The 15,627-nt window shown below is 40.9% G+C and overlaps 2 protein-coding genes across 5 annotated transcripts in view; both read right to left on the bottom strand.

The window, feature by feature from the left end:
• Window positions 1-6,009: 6,009 nt before the first annotated feature.
• Window positions 6,010-12,672, bottom strand: LOC125290939 (fibroblast growth factor receptor homolog 1-like). 3 transcript variants are annotated; one of them, XM_048237393.1, is made up of 12 exons: window positions 12,339-12,672; window positions 11,400-11,465; window positions 11,170-11,272; window positions 10,858-11,062; window positions 10,494-10,632; window positions 10,281-10,379; window positions 7,923-8,083; window positions 7,608-7,748; window positions 7,316-7,430; window positions 7,058-7,157; window positions 6,656-6,755; window positions 6,010-6,370 (listed from the first exon to the last, which is right to left on the bottom strand). In XM_048237393.1, exons 2-12 carry the CDS (start codon window positions 11,428-11,430, stop codon window positions 6,335-6,337), a joined length of 1,230 nt encoding a protein of 409 aa, XP_048093350.1. In that variant the 5' UTR covers window positions 11,431-11,465; window positions 12,339-12,672; the 3' UTR covers window positions 6,010-6,334. The 3 variants fall into 3 exon arrangements, with proteins under 3 accessions (XP_048093350.1, XP_048093351.1, XP_048093352.1); XM_048237394.1 differs by having other exon boundaries at window positions 7,316-7,427; XM_048237395.1 differs by having other exon boundaries at window positions 11,170-11,268.
• Window positions 12,673-13,781: 1,109 nt separating this feature from the next.
• Window positions 13,782-15,627, bottom strand: part of LOC125286327 (ubiquitin carboxyl-terminal hydrolase 32-like) — a 30,276-nt gene continuing 28,430 nt past the window's right edge. For both annotated transcript variants that reach the window (XM_048231334.1, XM_048231342.1), the window contains exon 34: window positions 13,782-15,560. In XM_048231334.1, the coding sequence (XP_048087291.1) occupies window positions 15,387-15,560 (174 nt within the window). In that variant the 3' untranslated portion in view covers window positions 13,782-15,386. The remainder of the gene's footprint in view (window positions 15,561-15,627) is intronic.

The raw sequence follows: 15,627 nt of genomic DNA, 5'->3' as shown, positions 1-15,627 counted from the left end.
AAGATACAAACAGTGCTGCTATCAATTTGCTTGGTATAACCGCATTTATAGTTTTCTACAAATGCAATCAATCAAATGCCTCCATCACTCAACCAACGCTTAATGGTAACATTACCTAGGTCCTTATTGATATTACAAGATTAACGCACCTGCAGTAAAAACCAAGCATGTGCGATAAACATCCTCAGATTTATTTCGCTTCAAGAAGAAATGGGAATTACACTTCATGTGAACATCGCCCCTATCCTTATTAGATGTTAGCTGCTGTAAATTACAGTCCTTGTAGTAAGCGTCCATTGTTTTTCCAACCCACTTTTAACTTCCAACAAAATTACGTCTCACTGCAACGATGCGCCATCTAGTGGACAAACGACTACTTATCGCCAATACTGAAAATGCAGCCATGATGATGATGATGAATATTTATTTTGGCTTTCTTTTAATCCTACTGAATTTGTAATTATGTATCGGCCGTTCTAATACCGATAGTATGTGGGTGCCTGTGTGTGTGCATGTGTATATGTGTGCACCGCCATTTACAGGCCAATGAGTGTACAGTCACTAAATGTACACATAACCTAATTTTTTAGACCCCCATGGATGAAATTTACTTAAACTTGGCATACCCCAGAGAATGCCAGGTCAATCATACACATAAAATTTGGTGCAGTTCTGAACATCTTAACTGAAGATAGGGGCGATTAAAGCAGAATAATATTGCATTTTCATTTTTTACCGGGGGGTGGGGGTGCAAATCACAAATGAGTGATTATGAGCCAGGTTGATGTGGGCCCTTGAGACCAACATACCATAAAAGATTCTTCATCCTCAGTGCCACGGTTCAGGTAGTTATTTAGGAAAAACTGTTTTGTTTTTTTTTGCGGTTCGGGGGGCCCAGCACGGGGGGGTGGTCCCGGGGACGAAATGAAATTTTTCCGTAAAAGTCTAGTGGGGCTACATACCCACCAAATTGCATGTACCCCGGTGGTTCGGTGTCCTGGGTATCAATTACCAAAAATTCAGGGAGTAGATGACGGGAAAAATTCTTGAATTGTGTGCATGTGTGTGTGTACAAATTTATGTTTATGTGTGTGGGTGTGTGTGGGTGTATGTGCGTGCATGCGTACATATGTCTACTGTGTGAGTATGTGTCATACGTATGATTACTGTAAATGTATGTGTGTGCGTGTGTATCTGTTTATGCACATGTGTGCACATGGAATGGGTTAACATGACCCCTGGAGGCAAACATAACGGAAAAATTGGTCATCCTAGGCCCTACAGTTCTCAAGATATTCACAGAGAACTGTGTCTGCCCCCCCTCCTTCGGGGTCCAGTCCAGCGGGGGCTACAGATCAAAACGAAGAATGACGGTTCCATGCTATCCATGTGGGGGTACATGCCCACCAAGTTTTGTGTACCCCGGTCTTTCAGTGTCCCGGGAATCCTTGTTGGTGTATGTCACTAAATGTACACATAAATTATTTTATTGTAAGGCCCCCCCATGAACGAAAGTACACAAAACTTGGCATGCATTCGGAGGGTATCATAATGATCTTACACTTTTAATTTCGTGCAGTTTTGACCTTGTCAGCCAGAGATATTGTGATGAAAACACCTAATTTTTTGCTTTTTAATTTTTAACTAGGTGGCGCTATACATGAAATAAGTGGTAATGGGATGGGTTGACATGCCCCTTAAGACCAACATACATAAAAAGGTGGACCTCCTAGGCCCCACGGTTCTCGAGATATTCACAGAAAACTGTCTCCCGCCACCTACAGGCCAGTTGGTGTATAGTAACAATTTATTGTGTGGCCCCCCATGAACGGAATCCCACGAAACTTGGTGTGCATTCAGAGGGTGTTATAATGATCCTACGCTTCCAATTTCGTGCAGTTTTGACTATGTTAGGTCACAGATACCTTCAATTACAACACCTCATTTTTACTTTTTTGTGTTTAACTAGGTGGCGCTATACATGAAATGAGTGGTTATGGAATGGGTTGACATGGCCCCTTGAGATCAACATACAAAAAAAAAAACGGTCCTCCTAAACCCTACGGTTTTCGAGATATTCACAGAAAACTGTGTCTGCCCCTACCCTCCTTTCGGGGTCCAGTCCAGCGGGGGCTACAGATCAAAACGAAAAACGATGGTTCCATGCTATCCATGTGGGGTTACATGCCCACCAAGTTTCGTGTACCCCGGTCTTTCAGTGTCCCGGGAATCATTGACGGAAATTTGGGCATGCGAAAAAGAAAAAAAAGTCTGACTAAACCTAAGCTTCGCTGCGCGGCGGTCATAATAATGAAGCCGAGGCCCACTTGCGGCGCCGCAGTGAGTTCGTGGGCTACCGTTGCATGGTGGGAAATAGAGTATTGGTGCGTGCAAAACAGCAGCCGTCGGCTGTGGCCTGCAGGCCGGTGTTACATGGCAACTGGCACCCATGTTAACTGGCTGCGTTGGTGACGTTTCACGAGTGATGACATTTCTTTGACAGATGTGGCCGCTTGCAGATTTGTCACTTTCTGATGGAAACTGGTAGCCTAGAAATCTAGACGCGCCCCTAGCGAAAGCATTACATTTGCTGCCAGGGCTAGTCTAGCAACTCTCCGTTGGCTTGTGAGCTCCAGAAATCGAAACTTAATCAGGCCAATGAAATCATGTATAGAGTCGTTGGGCTTGAATTCCCTGCTACTTGAAAACAAATAAGATGGATGTTGCTGCTAGCAAACAGTGTGACACGAGTTAAGCTTTTATTAAGTTGGCAAACGTTTGAACTAGCCAACTAGCTCTGCTGGTGGGAAACGCATGGGACTCATAGCGCTGCCGCTGTCCTATTGCATGCAGAGGGAATTTGAAAGACAACTGATTATCCCGCCCCTCGGACTGAGCACTGCGAACGGTGAGTTTCCAGACCCTACATTTTAATGTGGGTCAGGCTAGGAAACTGGAGACGAACAAATACAAATATGCATGACATATTTAAATGTCAAAATTGTCTGGGCCATAAATATGCCACCAAAAAAATAAATACCTAAATAGCCTAATAATAACTCCATGTGGGTATCGAACCTGCTTCCTAAATGAAACCTCTTAAATGATAAACATTCATCTACGTATTTGCGCCACGAACCAGCTGATAAGTCATAGTGAAATTTACTTGACTTAGTCTATATAATTAGAAGAAGTCAGCTGATGATTGTAGCAAGTTAACACGGCTGATGGTGTTGTCTTGCTACAGCAGTTGCCCAAGCCAGTAGGTCTTCAAAGTAGCATAGTTAAGTTTTGAAACATTTCACTGACTAGTCAGTCTCTCTGTGGCCAGCTACCTAGTATCTGTAGCCTAAATTGAGGAAGCGTTGCTGGTCTAAAAATAAATAAATAATAATAATAAAAAAACGTGCGATGGGGAGGATTGAACTCATGTCGACTGCGTGAAAAAGCAACGTATAGGCATTAACCTGTTGCGCCACAGGAGAAGCACCCAATTCATGAAGTAGGAAATAAAGTATCAAAACAACATCAAAACCATGTTTACATGTCAGCAACATTAACGTTAAGCCTAAGAGTTTTGACTCTCCCTGCATGTGCGCAAATTTTGTGTAAAATATGGACACGTTATAGACTTCTGCCCATTGCAGTTTGCGTTTCAATGCCTGTGTTTCATGAACTGAATTCTTAAAAGAATAGGCTGGACAAAAGGATACACAATTAGGCAACACATTTTTATTTTTTTGCTGACGTTCATGTGGCTCTACAGACACTTCAGGTAGGGGCGGCCACAGCCTCAGTGAAACGTTTGTAAAACGTAACCATGATACTTTGAAGGCCTACTAAATGGCTTGGGCAACGGTAGCATGATAACATGGTAGCCAGATAACATGAACAGCTATGTTAACTTGTTACAATTATAATAACGTTAGCTGACTTCTTTTAATCATACAACTGAAGTCAATTTCTATTAGTGTCGTCAGCTGGTTCGTGGTGCAAGTGGATAGAAGTCTGATTACCAAGCAGCAGGCCAATTAATTATTTGTGGTTCGATACCCATGTGGAGTTAATTTAGGTGTTTGTTTTTTGGGTTGCATATTCATGGTCCAGTGCATGTAGTACTACATACAATTTTGACTTTTAAACATGTCATGCATATTTGTGTGCATCTTTAGTAGGCCTATATCAGAAAGTGACAAATCTGCAAGCGGCCACATCTGGCAAAGACTCGTCATCAATCATGAAACGTCATCAATGCAGCCAGTTAACATGGGAGCCAGTTGCCATGTAACACCGGATCCGGCCCGCGGGCCTTGACTTTGACATGTCTGGTGTAGGTCTACAGATGTTTTACAAATTAGATTTAACATCATCAGAGCTCACATTCACTTTCTGTTAACCTTTCTGATGACAAGTGGCTTGAAAACAAAATGATGTGTGGGGGGAAAGGTAAAAAAAGAGCTTAATGGGGTGAGAGAAACAGGAGGTGGGCAGGAAGTCTCTCAGAGGAGCACAGAATAAGCTGTGTAAAACATTAGCACAGCAAGTATATTAATAGGCATGAAGACAGAGGAAAACAACAAGACACTTATTTAGACATGACTACACCAAGGCACCAACAACAGTGTTATACATTTTTACACAATCCTTTCACAGATAAAGATGTAGGCCAGGCCTACAGATTTGTAGTGTGCTGACTACATTCTTTGTCATATACAGTAGGCTAAGGGTAAAGGCAGATTATGGAAATAAAAATAACAAGATTAAGATTAACTGGAAACTAAGGGTGTAACAGTAGGCCTACACAAAAATCACGGTTCGGTGTGTACCTCGGTTTTGAAGTCACGGTTAGGTTAATTTTTGGTACAGTAGGCTAAGCCTGTAGGTAGGTTACTGCTAACCTAAAATTGACCAACAATATTTTTGATGCACAATGTAGGCTATTTTGAAAAGGTGCCAAATGTTTTTTGATGTTAATTTGACTAAACTGACAAATGGACCGCCCGCTACTTAATACCTATGTATGTGTGGGAACTTGAATTTGAAACATGGTCAGAAAGCAAAAAAGCCTAGCTGTCAAAGACTGCATTTGGTAGGCTACATTCAGTAGGCTACGCATCTGTATTGAACTTAACATCCTTTACACCCACTCCTACTGGAAACCCTTATATAGTTCACTGATGTCTTCAGAAATTGTCTGGCATACAAATATGGACGCTGCTACCCACAAAATGTTCAAAAAGTGAACCTGAAAAGCGGAATCAGTAACCGACACTACATGCTTACTCAAATATGTTTAGGCCTACTTAAATATACTCCAGAGACATGGTGGGGGGTTTGAGGCAGTAAGCAGGCTCAGTGGCGCCTGCAGGAATTAATGCTATGGTACGCACACCCATCACCCCCCCGGAAAAAAAAAGTATATTTTTCCTTTAGGTTCGTGCATACATAGCATAACAACATCCACATGCAATAATGCAACAACAACGTCTACAATTACCTATTCATTTGGGCAACTTTATACATCCCTATACAGGCTAAAGCTACCTTTAGTTGTGTTATAGCGTACTGTAACGTCTGGCTTTAAACAGCTGTAATGCAGTCGTTCTGACAAGCACACCAATTACTTAGCCAACCTTGTTCTTGCCCATCTTGAATAGCTCCTCTAGCTTTGCTGCCTCCATCCTTTCTGTTTTCGTTGTTTAAACTTGACTTGTGATATCCATGATGAGTATTGAGTTAGTGAATTAGCTCAACATTGTGTGCTGATAACCATATAGAAAGCCGAGTAAAAGGAAACAAGTAGCCTATGCGTGCCTGCGTGCGTATTCTCTCCTGCTCAAACATGTGTGCGCGTTAATTTTGATAAGTGTTCACTAACTTTACTTAATAGAAAATTGTAAATAGCCTGATGGCATGCAACGAATGGGATACTGTGCATAGTTGGAAAGGTATGGTAGGCCAATATGGTGTGAATATACACACACACACAATGTAAATTTTCTCTCGTTGTTGAGTGATGGTACGCACAGTGCGTACGGACGTACACCTGCAGGCGCCTGAGCAGGCTAAACGTATGGGCGTCTGTTGCTAGCACATCTCAGTAAACAGCAGTTTGCTGGCAACCACTGCAGTTGCTATATAACCTAAGTCTCCACAAATTGTAAGGAATTTCATTTTTAAAAAATAGTTTGTTTTTCAGCCTATTTCTTATTGTATAACATACAAAAAACATTAAATATGAAATACCGAATTGAACCTGTTTACAACATCTACAATCTACAAGTAGGCCTTGCATAATGCTCCTAGCCATTCTCCATGTATGGCTACACATATTTTAAATAATTAATTTGTTGTCGACATCCACATAGTCCTAAAAGTAAAAGAAAAATAGAGAAATTAATTTACTGAACTGAACTACAGTAGGTTAACATTAAAATGTACATCAACATTTAAACAAACACATTGGAACTCTTACATTTGCCAGCTTAATCAGTCAGCTTAATGTTTTGTAAAGAGCTCAAAACTGTTGGAAATCTATTATGAATTGACAAATATAGCCTATCATAAGCAAAACAAAATCTTACTGTGCAGTGTTCAGGGCTACTGTGCCATATGAATGTATGTCTGATGTATGATGTGGATATGGATAACTTACTCCATCATTCTCGAGAATGTTCTCGAGGACTCCTACAATATCTTTGAACGAGGGTCTGTATGTGTAGGGTTCCACCCAACAGTCCTTCATCATCTGCAAACTAGTCAGAGGGGTGGTCGTAAATAGAGGCAACTGGTTGATTAGATGAAGACATTTTTTAAAAAAAAGGCAAATAATGAAATCTAATGGTGATAAACCAGAGCCACTACAATGACAACATCAACAATAGCCTTTTCTCATAGAGTCTATAGAACCACAGGAAGATCCACAAAGGCCTATTCATGTGGCAGTGGATTAACAATCACTGCATGGCCTAACTGTACCCTATTGCGTGGCACGAGGAACCAAGCCTGTGCTATTTTCAGAGGTATGGTAAACCAAGACGGCGCCTCCATCACTTACATTTCCACCCTGCACCCCGCTGGTTCCACATTCTTGTGTCCAGCACTGATATGACGCACCACATCTCCTGAGGAGTCTAGATTGGGGTATGGCAATGTACCTAAAAGATGTAATTGGCATACGTTGTTCATTCTGCATTTCTGAATATTTTCTAGAACTGAACTGTTTGCTGTGACAGGAAATACATAGCTTCATGGAGCAAGCAGAGTTTAAGCTCATTTTGTTTTGCGGCAATTATCAGAGAAAGGCAAAACTCACCAAATGTTTGCATCTCCCACAGTACAATTCCAAAAGACCAGACATCACTTTTGAATCCGTAATATTTGTCCTTGAAGTACTCTGGGGGATACCAGCGCAAAGGGATTCTTTCCTGCTGTGTAAGGTAGAAATCATTACTGAAAGAAGAAGAGGAAGAGGAAGAAAAAAAGAGGAAGAGGTAGAAGAAGAAGTAGAAAAGAGGAAGAAGATGCTGAAAAAGAAAGAGAAGATGTTGATAATAATAATCAAGGTGAAGATGAATGAAGATAAAGAGTATCACTGAAACACTCACATGGTCACCCGTTTTACTTCTGCCGCTGCGGCGGCTCCTCATACGCGTTAAGTCTCTGGCCAAACCAAACTCTCCAACCTTCACCTCTCGAGGAAAGTTGTTGACCATGATGTTCCTTAAGGCTAGGTCACAGTGCACCACCTGAGAAATCAAAAACCTCATAACCAAACCAAAAACCACCACTGAAAAGATCACAGTCAAGCCAGAGCCACCTCAAACCCATGTCCACTCAGCGTCTATTTTTCTCACAGGAAATCAGAAAAAACTCACACACTAATTAATAGCTTTGTTGTGATGGACAGTGTGCCTCAGTACCATTTTGTTGCGTAGGTGATCCATGGCGAGTCCTATGTGGTAGGCGGCTACGGTAAAGAGGTGCTGAAGATCATTGTTAGCTGACAATCTATCTTGATTGATCTGCAGGAAGTTCTGCAGTGTGCCATTGCTGACAAAGTCCATGACCAGGAAGTAGGGAGCTGGGACACAGTGAATGAATGATTATAAATGATTCACTGAGGAGATGAATGAGTGAGTGAGTGAGTGAGTGAGTGAATGAATGAATGAATGAATGAATGAAGGAATAAATGAGTCTACAGCGATTGGTTTACAGATATGCTATCATTTTGGTCCGTTTGGAGCCATTTAACATCGGGATTGGTTTACATCTTGTCAGAATCCATCATGGCGGACAATGAATATAAATTAATCTTTTAACTGGTTTAACTAATAGTTAGGGAAAGTTAGGCTTTTTTTTCGCCAATCTGGAAAATAAATTCTTACCAATACCTTTTTTTACTATGTGTTCCTATAGGTGTCTAGTAACACCTCCCAATTTATCCACGGCCAAATCCTCTTGGAAACACCTGGAGAGCCCATCAAGTTTGGGGTGCCCAGAGAGACTGGGCGAAAATAATGAAAACATTTTTTTGACCAATATTAGCTTTTGAGATGTCTAACTAGGGGTTTTTAGGGGTGCTGAATCTATCCCAGCCATTAGTTTTGAGTAAAAATTACTCCAAGTCCATAAAAAATCCATAACAAGTGGTTTTATTGAACAATTACAAAACAAAACTTTCTTAATCAGTTTAAAATTGAACAAACCTCATCCCTCAACTCCCCTGCACTTCCTCACTCCTGTTATCTTCTGGCTGGTTGATGTTCTGGCAAGAGTTACCATGACAGTTCCAACAAGCAGAAATACACTTGACTCCTTGCTTTTTACAGCAGCACCTGAGAGTGTCACAGACGCCTGCACAGTTGCAGCTGACAAACTTCAGAAGGTAGTCTGGTGAAATGGGATCTGGTGTGACTGGTGCATAATCATGTTCTCCTTGTTTCTATCCACACTCAAGGACATCTAGTGATGGATTTTGTAGCAGTAGCCAATCTCTGGTCTGGAGATATGCCCGCAGAGAGTGCTATGCTGCACCTCCTGTAGTCGGAGGTAGTTTCTAAGGCTTGACACTAGTTATGTTGTCCTCATGTGTTTTACATGTTGCTCACTGTCCACCCTCAACGTTGGACACTCTTTTCTCTCTCTATTTATCTCTCTCTCTCACACACACACACATTTATGCACATTGACTCTCTCACAAACACATTCACAACCACACACCCACACATCTATGCACATATAACACCTATAGGAACACATAGTAAAAAAAGCTATTGGTAAGACATTTTTTTGCAGATTGGCGGAAAAAAAGTCTAAATTTCCCTAACTATAATCCAGGGTTAAAATGTAGATGTGCAACAAGTCTCTGGTTAGTTTAAACCTCTATTTAAACCTAGATTTACTAAACCTTGTTTAGACCTAACTAGGATTCATTTGAACCACGTTGGTGCAACCCACCCTCAGCCTCAGAGCTGCCAACTTTTCAAAAAACCTTGTGAGATTTGGTGGGACCAACCAAAATGTTGTTGCATACACAGCTGCTTTGTTTGGCTCATTCAGCATCATTACTGTACAGAAAAAAATATATATATATACACCATTTCATACCATAAGTGGTTCTCAGTGTTGGGACCAGGGTCCCAGAGTTAAATTAACATTAAAGGGATCTACTAGGACCACTGACATTCTAAGGAATGAGAACCACTGATTTACATAAATTGTAATCCTTACCAAACTAAATAGACATAGAAATAAACATTACATAACATAATAAAAAATACAAAACATAATAAACAAAACAGTGTACACGGCAAAATTTTGGTTGGCCCCACCAAGTCTCACTCCAAGGTTTTTTGACAAGTTGGCAGCTCTGACTGACACTGCTGCTAAGGTAGAACAAAATGTAACAATAATTTAACGATTTTGAAATTTCGTCCGGTCACATTTTTTAGGTCTCAAATTGAGGACATGCAGGGGGAAAAGAGGACATCTGGTCACCTGACATCATTTGACCGACCGGGTCGACACAGCGTGTGAAATCAGGGGTGTGGCACGAGAGCGTATGAAGCCAATCAAATGAGTGAGTCTCACGGCCACTGCGTGAGAGTTGGCAGCCCTGCAGCCTATGTGGCCCCAGTATGGCAGTCTGAGAATGTCATGATTCATGACTTTGCAATTTCCAGCCAGCAGCAATCACCCCAATCCTTTATGTTGTATCCCATAAAGGATTATATTGGAGAGGAAAAGAATGGAATATAAAGTAAAGCAGTCTTGCTCACTCTGTGTGATATCCCAGTCCAGCAGCTGAAGCAAATTATTATGGTTTCCCAGTTTCTTCATGATGGTTATCTCCCTCTGCACCTGTTTGAATGTCACACCTACATGTGGAGAGAGGTAGAGATTACTGACTTTTGTGACAAAATTCTGTCACATTCTGTGTGTCACTTTCTCAACACTGAGGAGATGCTACAACAACAGGATGGGACTCTTACTTTCTTTGGTGACCTTGCAGGTGAACATAGAGTGGCCCTTGCAGGTACCACGGGTCATTTTAGCTTTGTAGAACACCCCCTCCCGTCCAGCCTTGATAAGCTGCAGAAGACTCAGGTCACCCCTTTTCAAATGTACTGTCTGAAACACATTAAATGGTAACTGTAAATAACTCAGTTCATGTAGTTGCTTTGTTGAATAGCTCTATTGTTTGGAATTGGCTTGAGCTACGATGGTAGCCTAGCCAGTTGCCACAAATTTCTTGAATTTCCCCTTGGGGATCAATAAAGTATCTATCTATCTCTATCTATCTATCAAAATGCTAGTGGAATTTTCCCATTTAAATAGGCTAGCTAGTGTGTTTACCATTTGTGGAGGCTTCCACAATGATCTTGAGCCTGACTTGGTGTACTGTCTTGAAATTGCAGCCGTGTCAAGTATGGGGCCGTGATCTTTTACAAAAGTCACAGTGATGTTGTTTGCATAGGAGTTATCAGCAGGAGACTCAGGGGGAGGACCCAATGGCTGTCTAAGCTTTAGATCTCGAACAGTTCTCGCCAGTGAGCGATACCTGGGTAAAGATTTTCAAGGGAGTTAAAAGAGGGTGGCATTATGTTTTGGTATGGATGTGTTTGAATCATTGACAATAGAGCATGTGGAGATCAGTTGTAGACTTACTTTTTAGTCCAAAAACAAGTCATCAGTAGGGCTGCCATAATTAAGAATGCAGACACAGATATCAGCACTATATGCAGCTGATCAGGAGTGAATGTAGACCTACCTATCAAAACACACAAGAACTGTAGTGATTAGTAATCATAATTTAGACAAAAGGAATCAAACCACACTAAACTTGTGAGAACATACTGCCAGAGTCCTCATCTATCTATCTTTGCGCTCTCTCTTACCCATTCCTTGGTGGGTGATGTTGTATGGCATGTTGTTATGGAGATGTCTGGATCCAGAAACAAAACCTGGAGAGAATGATTAAAAAAGTGTCAGGCAGCTTCAAAACTGACAGAGCTTTCTCTGCCTGCAGCGGGGGGAAGAAGCACTAGGCTCCAAGGCTCACCCATGACAGGTGCTCTTTGGTACAGTTCAGATCAACACATCCCGGCAGTAGCAGATACAGTATCATCCAGGATAAAAAAAAAGCTAAGGCACGGCTTTCCCTGCCTCTCTGTGTCTTGTAGATGTGGGAGAACAGCATGTAAAAAATGCAGACTGCAGAAGCATGCATTTGATACCATGTTTGCCCACTTTCTTACTTTCATAAACAATATTCAGCAAAGTTGTTCTAAAGTGTGTAGAACAATCTAGAGTGAAAATGAAATGTTTGCTACTTTATTATTTTTCTACTTTTTTCTTAAGAGTGTAAATGTGTCAAAAATGACCACAACAAACACATCAAATGTAAACATTACAAACCCATTGTCGAGTGAATGTTCACAGAAAACATTTACGGACACAATTAGGTGGATGTGCTTGCAAATGTACAGTGATTTCTGTGTGGCTACAGTCAAGTTTATGCAACTTTGAATTTCATATAGGCTCAAGAGCACTCTTTCACTATTCTATTTGTAAACTCAGTTGACAACTGAAAGATTTTCTTCAGTGCGTCATGAATATCATGAAGGATTAAACAGAGTTCTCTGCTTTTCACAAACTAACAAAAGGTGTTGTTAAAAAGTAAAAAATATGGACCAGAAAAGATAACTTCAAAGCTGTTCATTTAATTTAGTAATATGCAAAGTTGGTATTTAATCTAATTTCATAGTCATTAAGATCAGGTATATTGAGCATATAGACCAGTGATCCTTAGTAAAAAAAATAAATAGAATACTTACCCAAAAATGCTTTATATCCATAAAGTGATTAAATCAAGCCAAGCCCGCACTTCTGTCTTAAGTCTTCTTTCCTTCTGTCCACCTACATATAGTTGTACTTCTGAGAGAGTAGCATTTCCTTTTTCTGCAATATGTCATTGACCTCAGTCTTTTTCAAAGGAAGCATGGCAAAGATAACCATTCACAGCACCTCCCTTCTGGTTAACACCAAGGCGTTCACTGTTGGGTTCTCTGTCCCAAAACCTATACGTTGGTAATCTTCATTATCACAAAAGTGCCAAGTACCTTATAGGCTTAAATAGATGTGGTATCTCTCAAAACAAAGTGTCTAGCACACAACATTGTCCATGTGTGATGAGTGTAATAGTTCTTGTGCCTCACAAAGACTATCTCTTGGATTTCTATTGTGTGAGAAAATAGACGAAGTGATGCTGGCCAGGGTAGTGAGCCATTTCCGCTCGCCGTCCTCTTTTGGTTAATGACGCATCGTTTAAAACAGTGCTCATGCACACTATAGCCCAGTGGGTTTGTGGTTTCCTATACAAGAGGGGAAACGGTAAGAAACAAAAGACCTACATGTGATGTCAATGAAACACACTCAGGTAAATGTCAGAAGTACTGACAGGAAGAGGGACTCTGCTCCTTAGGCAATGTGCCATTTGGGGCCTAGTTATAAAAGAAAGAAATAAACCATAAGCATTTTATGTTCTGGCAAAACTCGATGTACTGTACTACACGGACCCAAAGAGTCACTAGTGAAGCCACACTGGATAGCTGGGCTTGCAGGTGTTCACATAAAGCTGGGCATCCCCACATTTCCGTCATACTGTTATGTATTTCACTGCATTGCACTTGCATAAGGTAATCAGCTTGTCAAAGAACAAATTAAAGGCTCATTCAATAACACAGCCATAATATAAAGACATGAATCTGTACCGTAATTTCGGAACTATTAGCCGCGGTTTATACATTGATTTTGCAACATTTCTTCAGCTATGAGGTTAATACACGGGGGAAGTTATAGGTGTCCCGTTATTTAGAATTAAAAGCCACCCTGCCAGCCAATCAGAAAAGAGTATTTCTTCTCTCTGGGTGATAATATGGTATTAATATGGTTTTGATTTTTTTATCTTGCACAAAACACTGTCCTGCGGTTTATACAATGCGGCTAAAACACAGGAAATTACTGCAGTTACACCTACAATCTGCATTTGAAAGCCATGCAAATACACTCAAGTGCTCGATACAAGAGTTAATAAAAAAACGTGAAAAATAATATTGTAATCTACTGTATGGATACATCAGTAGAGCTCACATCAATAGAGCTCTTCACTTTAACTCTATTTTTCTGGTCTTGGTCAGCTCATTTTAAAGACATATCAAGATGACAGAGACAAGGAAAGGGATAGTGACTTTACAAGTTAAGCAAGACGGAGACAAAAGTGTATGCTGCTTCAGCCTTTATACAAGCTTTAATAGTTGCAGGTACAGCGTCACTCATATACAGTACAGCTCATTTCGCAACAGTTCATGTTCACATACATTAATTTGCCAAGTCTCTATGTACACCTTGTTCAACACCTCTGGGGTCAGTGCAAAGTAAGCATCAGGTTTTCTTCTTTTTTTTTTTAAACAAAACTTTACAAAACATACATTAAATTATTAACTCAAAATGTAAATTAATATACAAAAATAACAAAGACAAATGTTTCAGTAGTCGATTATCATGCATGAATATTCTGCTGATAATGAAAAGTGCGGTTTAATGACAAAGAAAATAACCCTGATGACAACTGAAAAGCTGAATCTAGGATAACAGCCAGTAAGTCATTAATGTAACAGTTTACCTATAAAGACAACAAATGACTTTCTGACTAGATTCAATGGTTGAAGATAATTCCCCCACACATTATAAGCATGGCAAACATTTCACAAACACGTGGGAAGATTGGTAACAGTACAATGTACTGAGTAAGGGACTAGTCACGTTTTTTGTAACAGTTGAGACTATCTTCTGTACCATATCAAGGTCAACAGTTATTCTCCATGGGACATAAACACCTATAGATAGCACTAAGATTATGAGAATGCGTCATCTCTGCCAAATCTGGCTTGGCTTTATTCACACTGTTCTGTAAAATCACTCCAATTCTTCATGTCTCCCACTCTGGAACGACAAAGTTACATATCACACTGATGTTTTTTGGGCTCCAAAATCTTGGCACAGGCTAAGTGGACTAGCGTGACATGACGGGGAAATTACCAACCCACAACCCAACCACCCCACCCCACCCCCACCCCACCCAAAGGTGCGTTATTTCTTATCTCCAAGGGCTATGAGTGTCTAGTTTCTTCAGGCTCGATCATAGTCTAGGAGCATATTTGATATTACAAAAGGAAATAAATTTGTAACAATGGATCCGAACGTGGCACCAACTGACATGTGCACTTCTTCCCTGATGGTACAGTTTCCGATTTCTCGGGAACGGCGACATTCAATACCATAAAACGTCCAACGATAAAAAGTACCATTTCATACACAGAGGACATAAAATGCTGACATGTTCCTCTTTGTCCTTATAAAGGGACATGGTTCAGACGACTGTCTCTGTCTCCATAACATCAACATATCCAGCATAAATCTTGTCATAAAAAAAAAAACCTTTTCTTAGTGTTAAGACATTGGCATTGAGCACAGATACTTTCACTTGATTCGTTTGGGCTTGAAATCAACGGACAGTTCCGTAACTGGCAACGCAAACAAAACTACATCAATAATACATATAGGTAAAAAAAAAAACTAAAAAAAGCATCCGCGATCACAATAAAGAAAATAAACAAAAGGAAAACGGACAATGCCGACATAGACATGGAACAGAGAGACACAGAGAGACATCATCTGTGATGATTTCCGTATTGGATTTCCCTCTCAATCTGAGAGACCTGGGCAGCTGCGTAGACATCCATACACCCTCTTCCATCCGACAGGGACCCCTTAAAGAGCTACAGGTGTCCGGCGAGAAAGCCCGAACACGTGAACGACCAACCTCACTGAAGGACGCAGTACTTCTTGTAGTCCATCTCAAAGTCCTCATCCATGCTGCTGGTGTCGGCCATCTTTTTGCCCTCTGTCTTTGGCATGAAGAGGGAGCTGTCCAGGCCTTGCTGCTCGTAGAAGAGGATGTACGCAGAGTCCGCATCAATCTCGTCCGAGTTCAACTCCTGTAGCACCGTCGAGGTGGACACAGAGACATGGAGCGAGGAGTGAGGAGGAGGGTCAGAGACGGCA

The sequence above is a fragment of the Alosa alosa genome, chromosome 2, assembly GCF_017589495.1.
Source record: "Alosa alosa isolate M-15738 ecotype Scorff River chromosome 2, AALO_Geno_1.1, whole genome shotgun sequence".
NCBI classification, from domain to species: domain Eukaryota; kingdom Metazoa; phylum Chordata; class Actinopteri; order Clupeiformes; family Clupeidae; genus Alosa; species Alosa alosa.
Note: the sequence above shows the minus strand (reverse complement) of the source record. Positions and strands in the feature narration are given on the sequence as shown.

Coding starts and splice junctions, on each gene's coding strand:
- LOC125290939 (XM_048237393.1), bottom strand. CDS start 11,430: ATGCCATACAACATCACCCACCAAGGAATGG. Junction 7,749..7,922: donor ATCACCTACGCAACAAAATG/GTACTGAGGCAC, acceptor TTGATTTCTCAG/GTGGTGCACTGTGACCTAGC. Junction 7,431..7,607: donor GAAGTAAAACGGGTGACCAT/GTGAGTGTTTCA, acceptor TACCTTACACAG/CAGGAAAGAATCCCTTTGCG.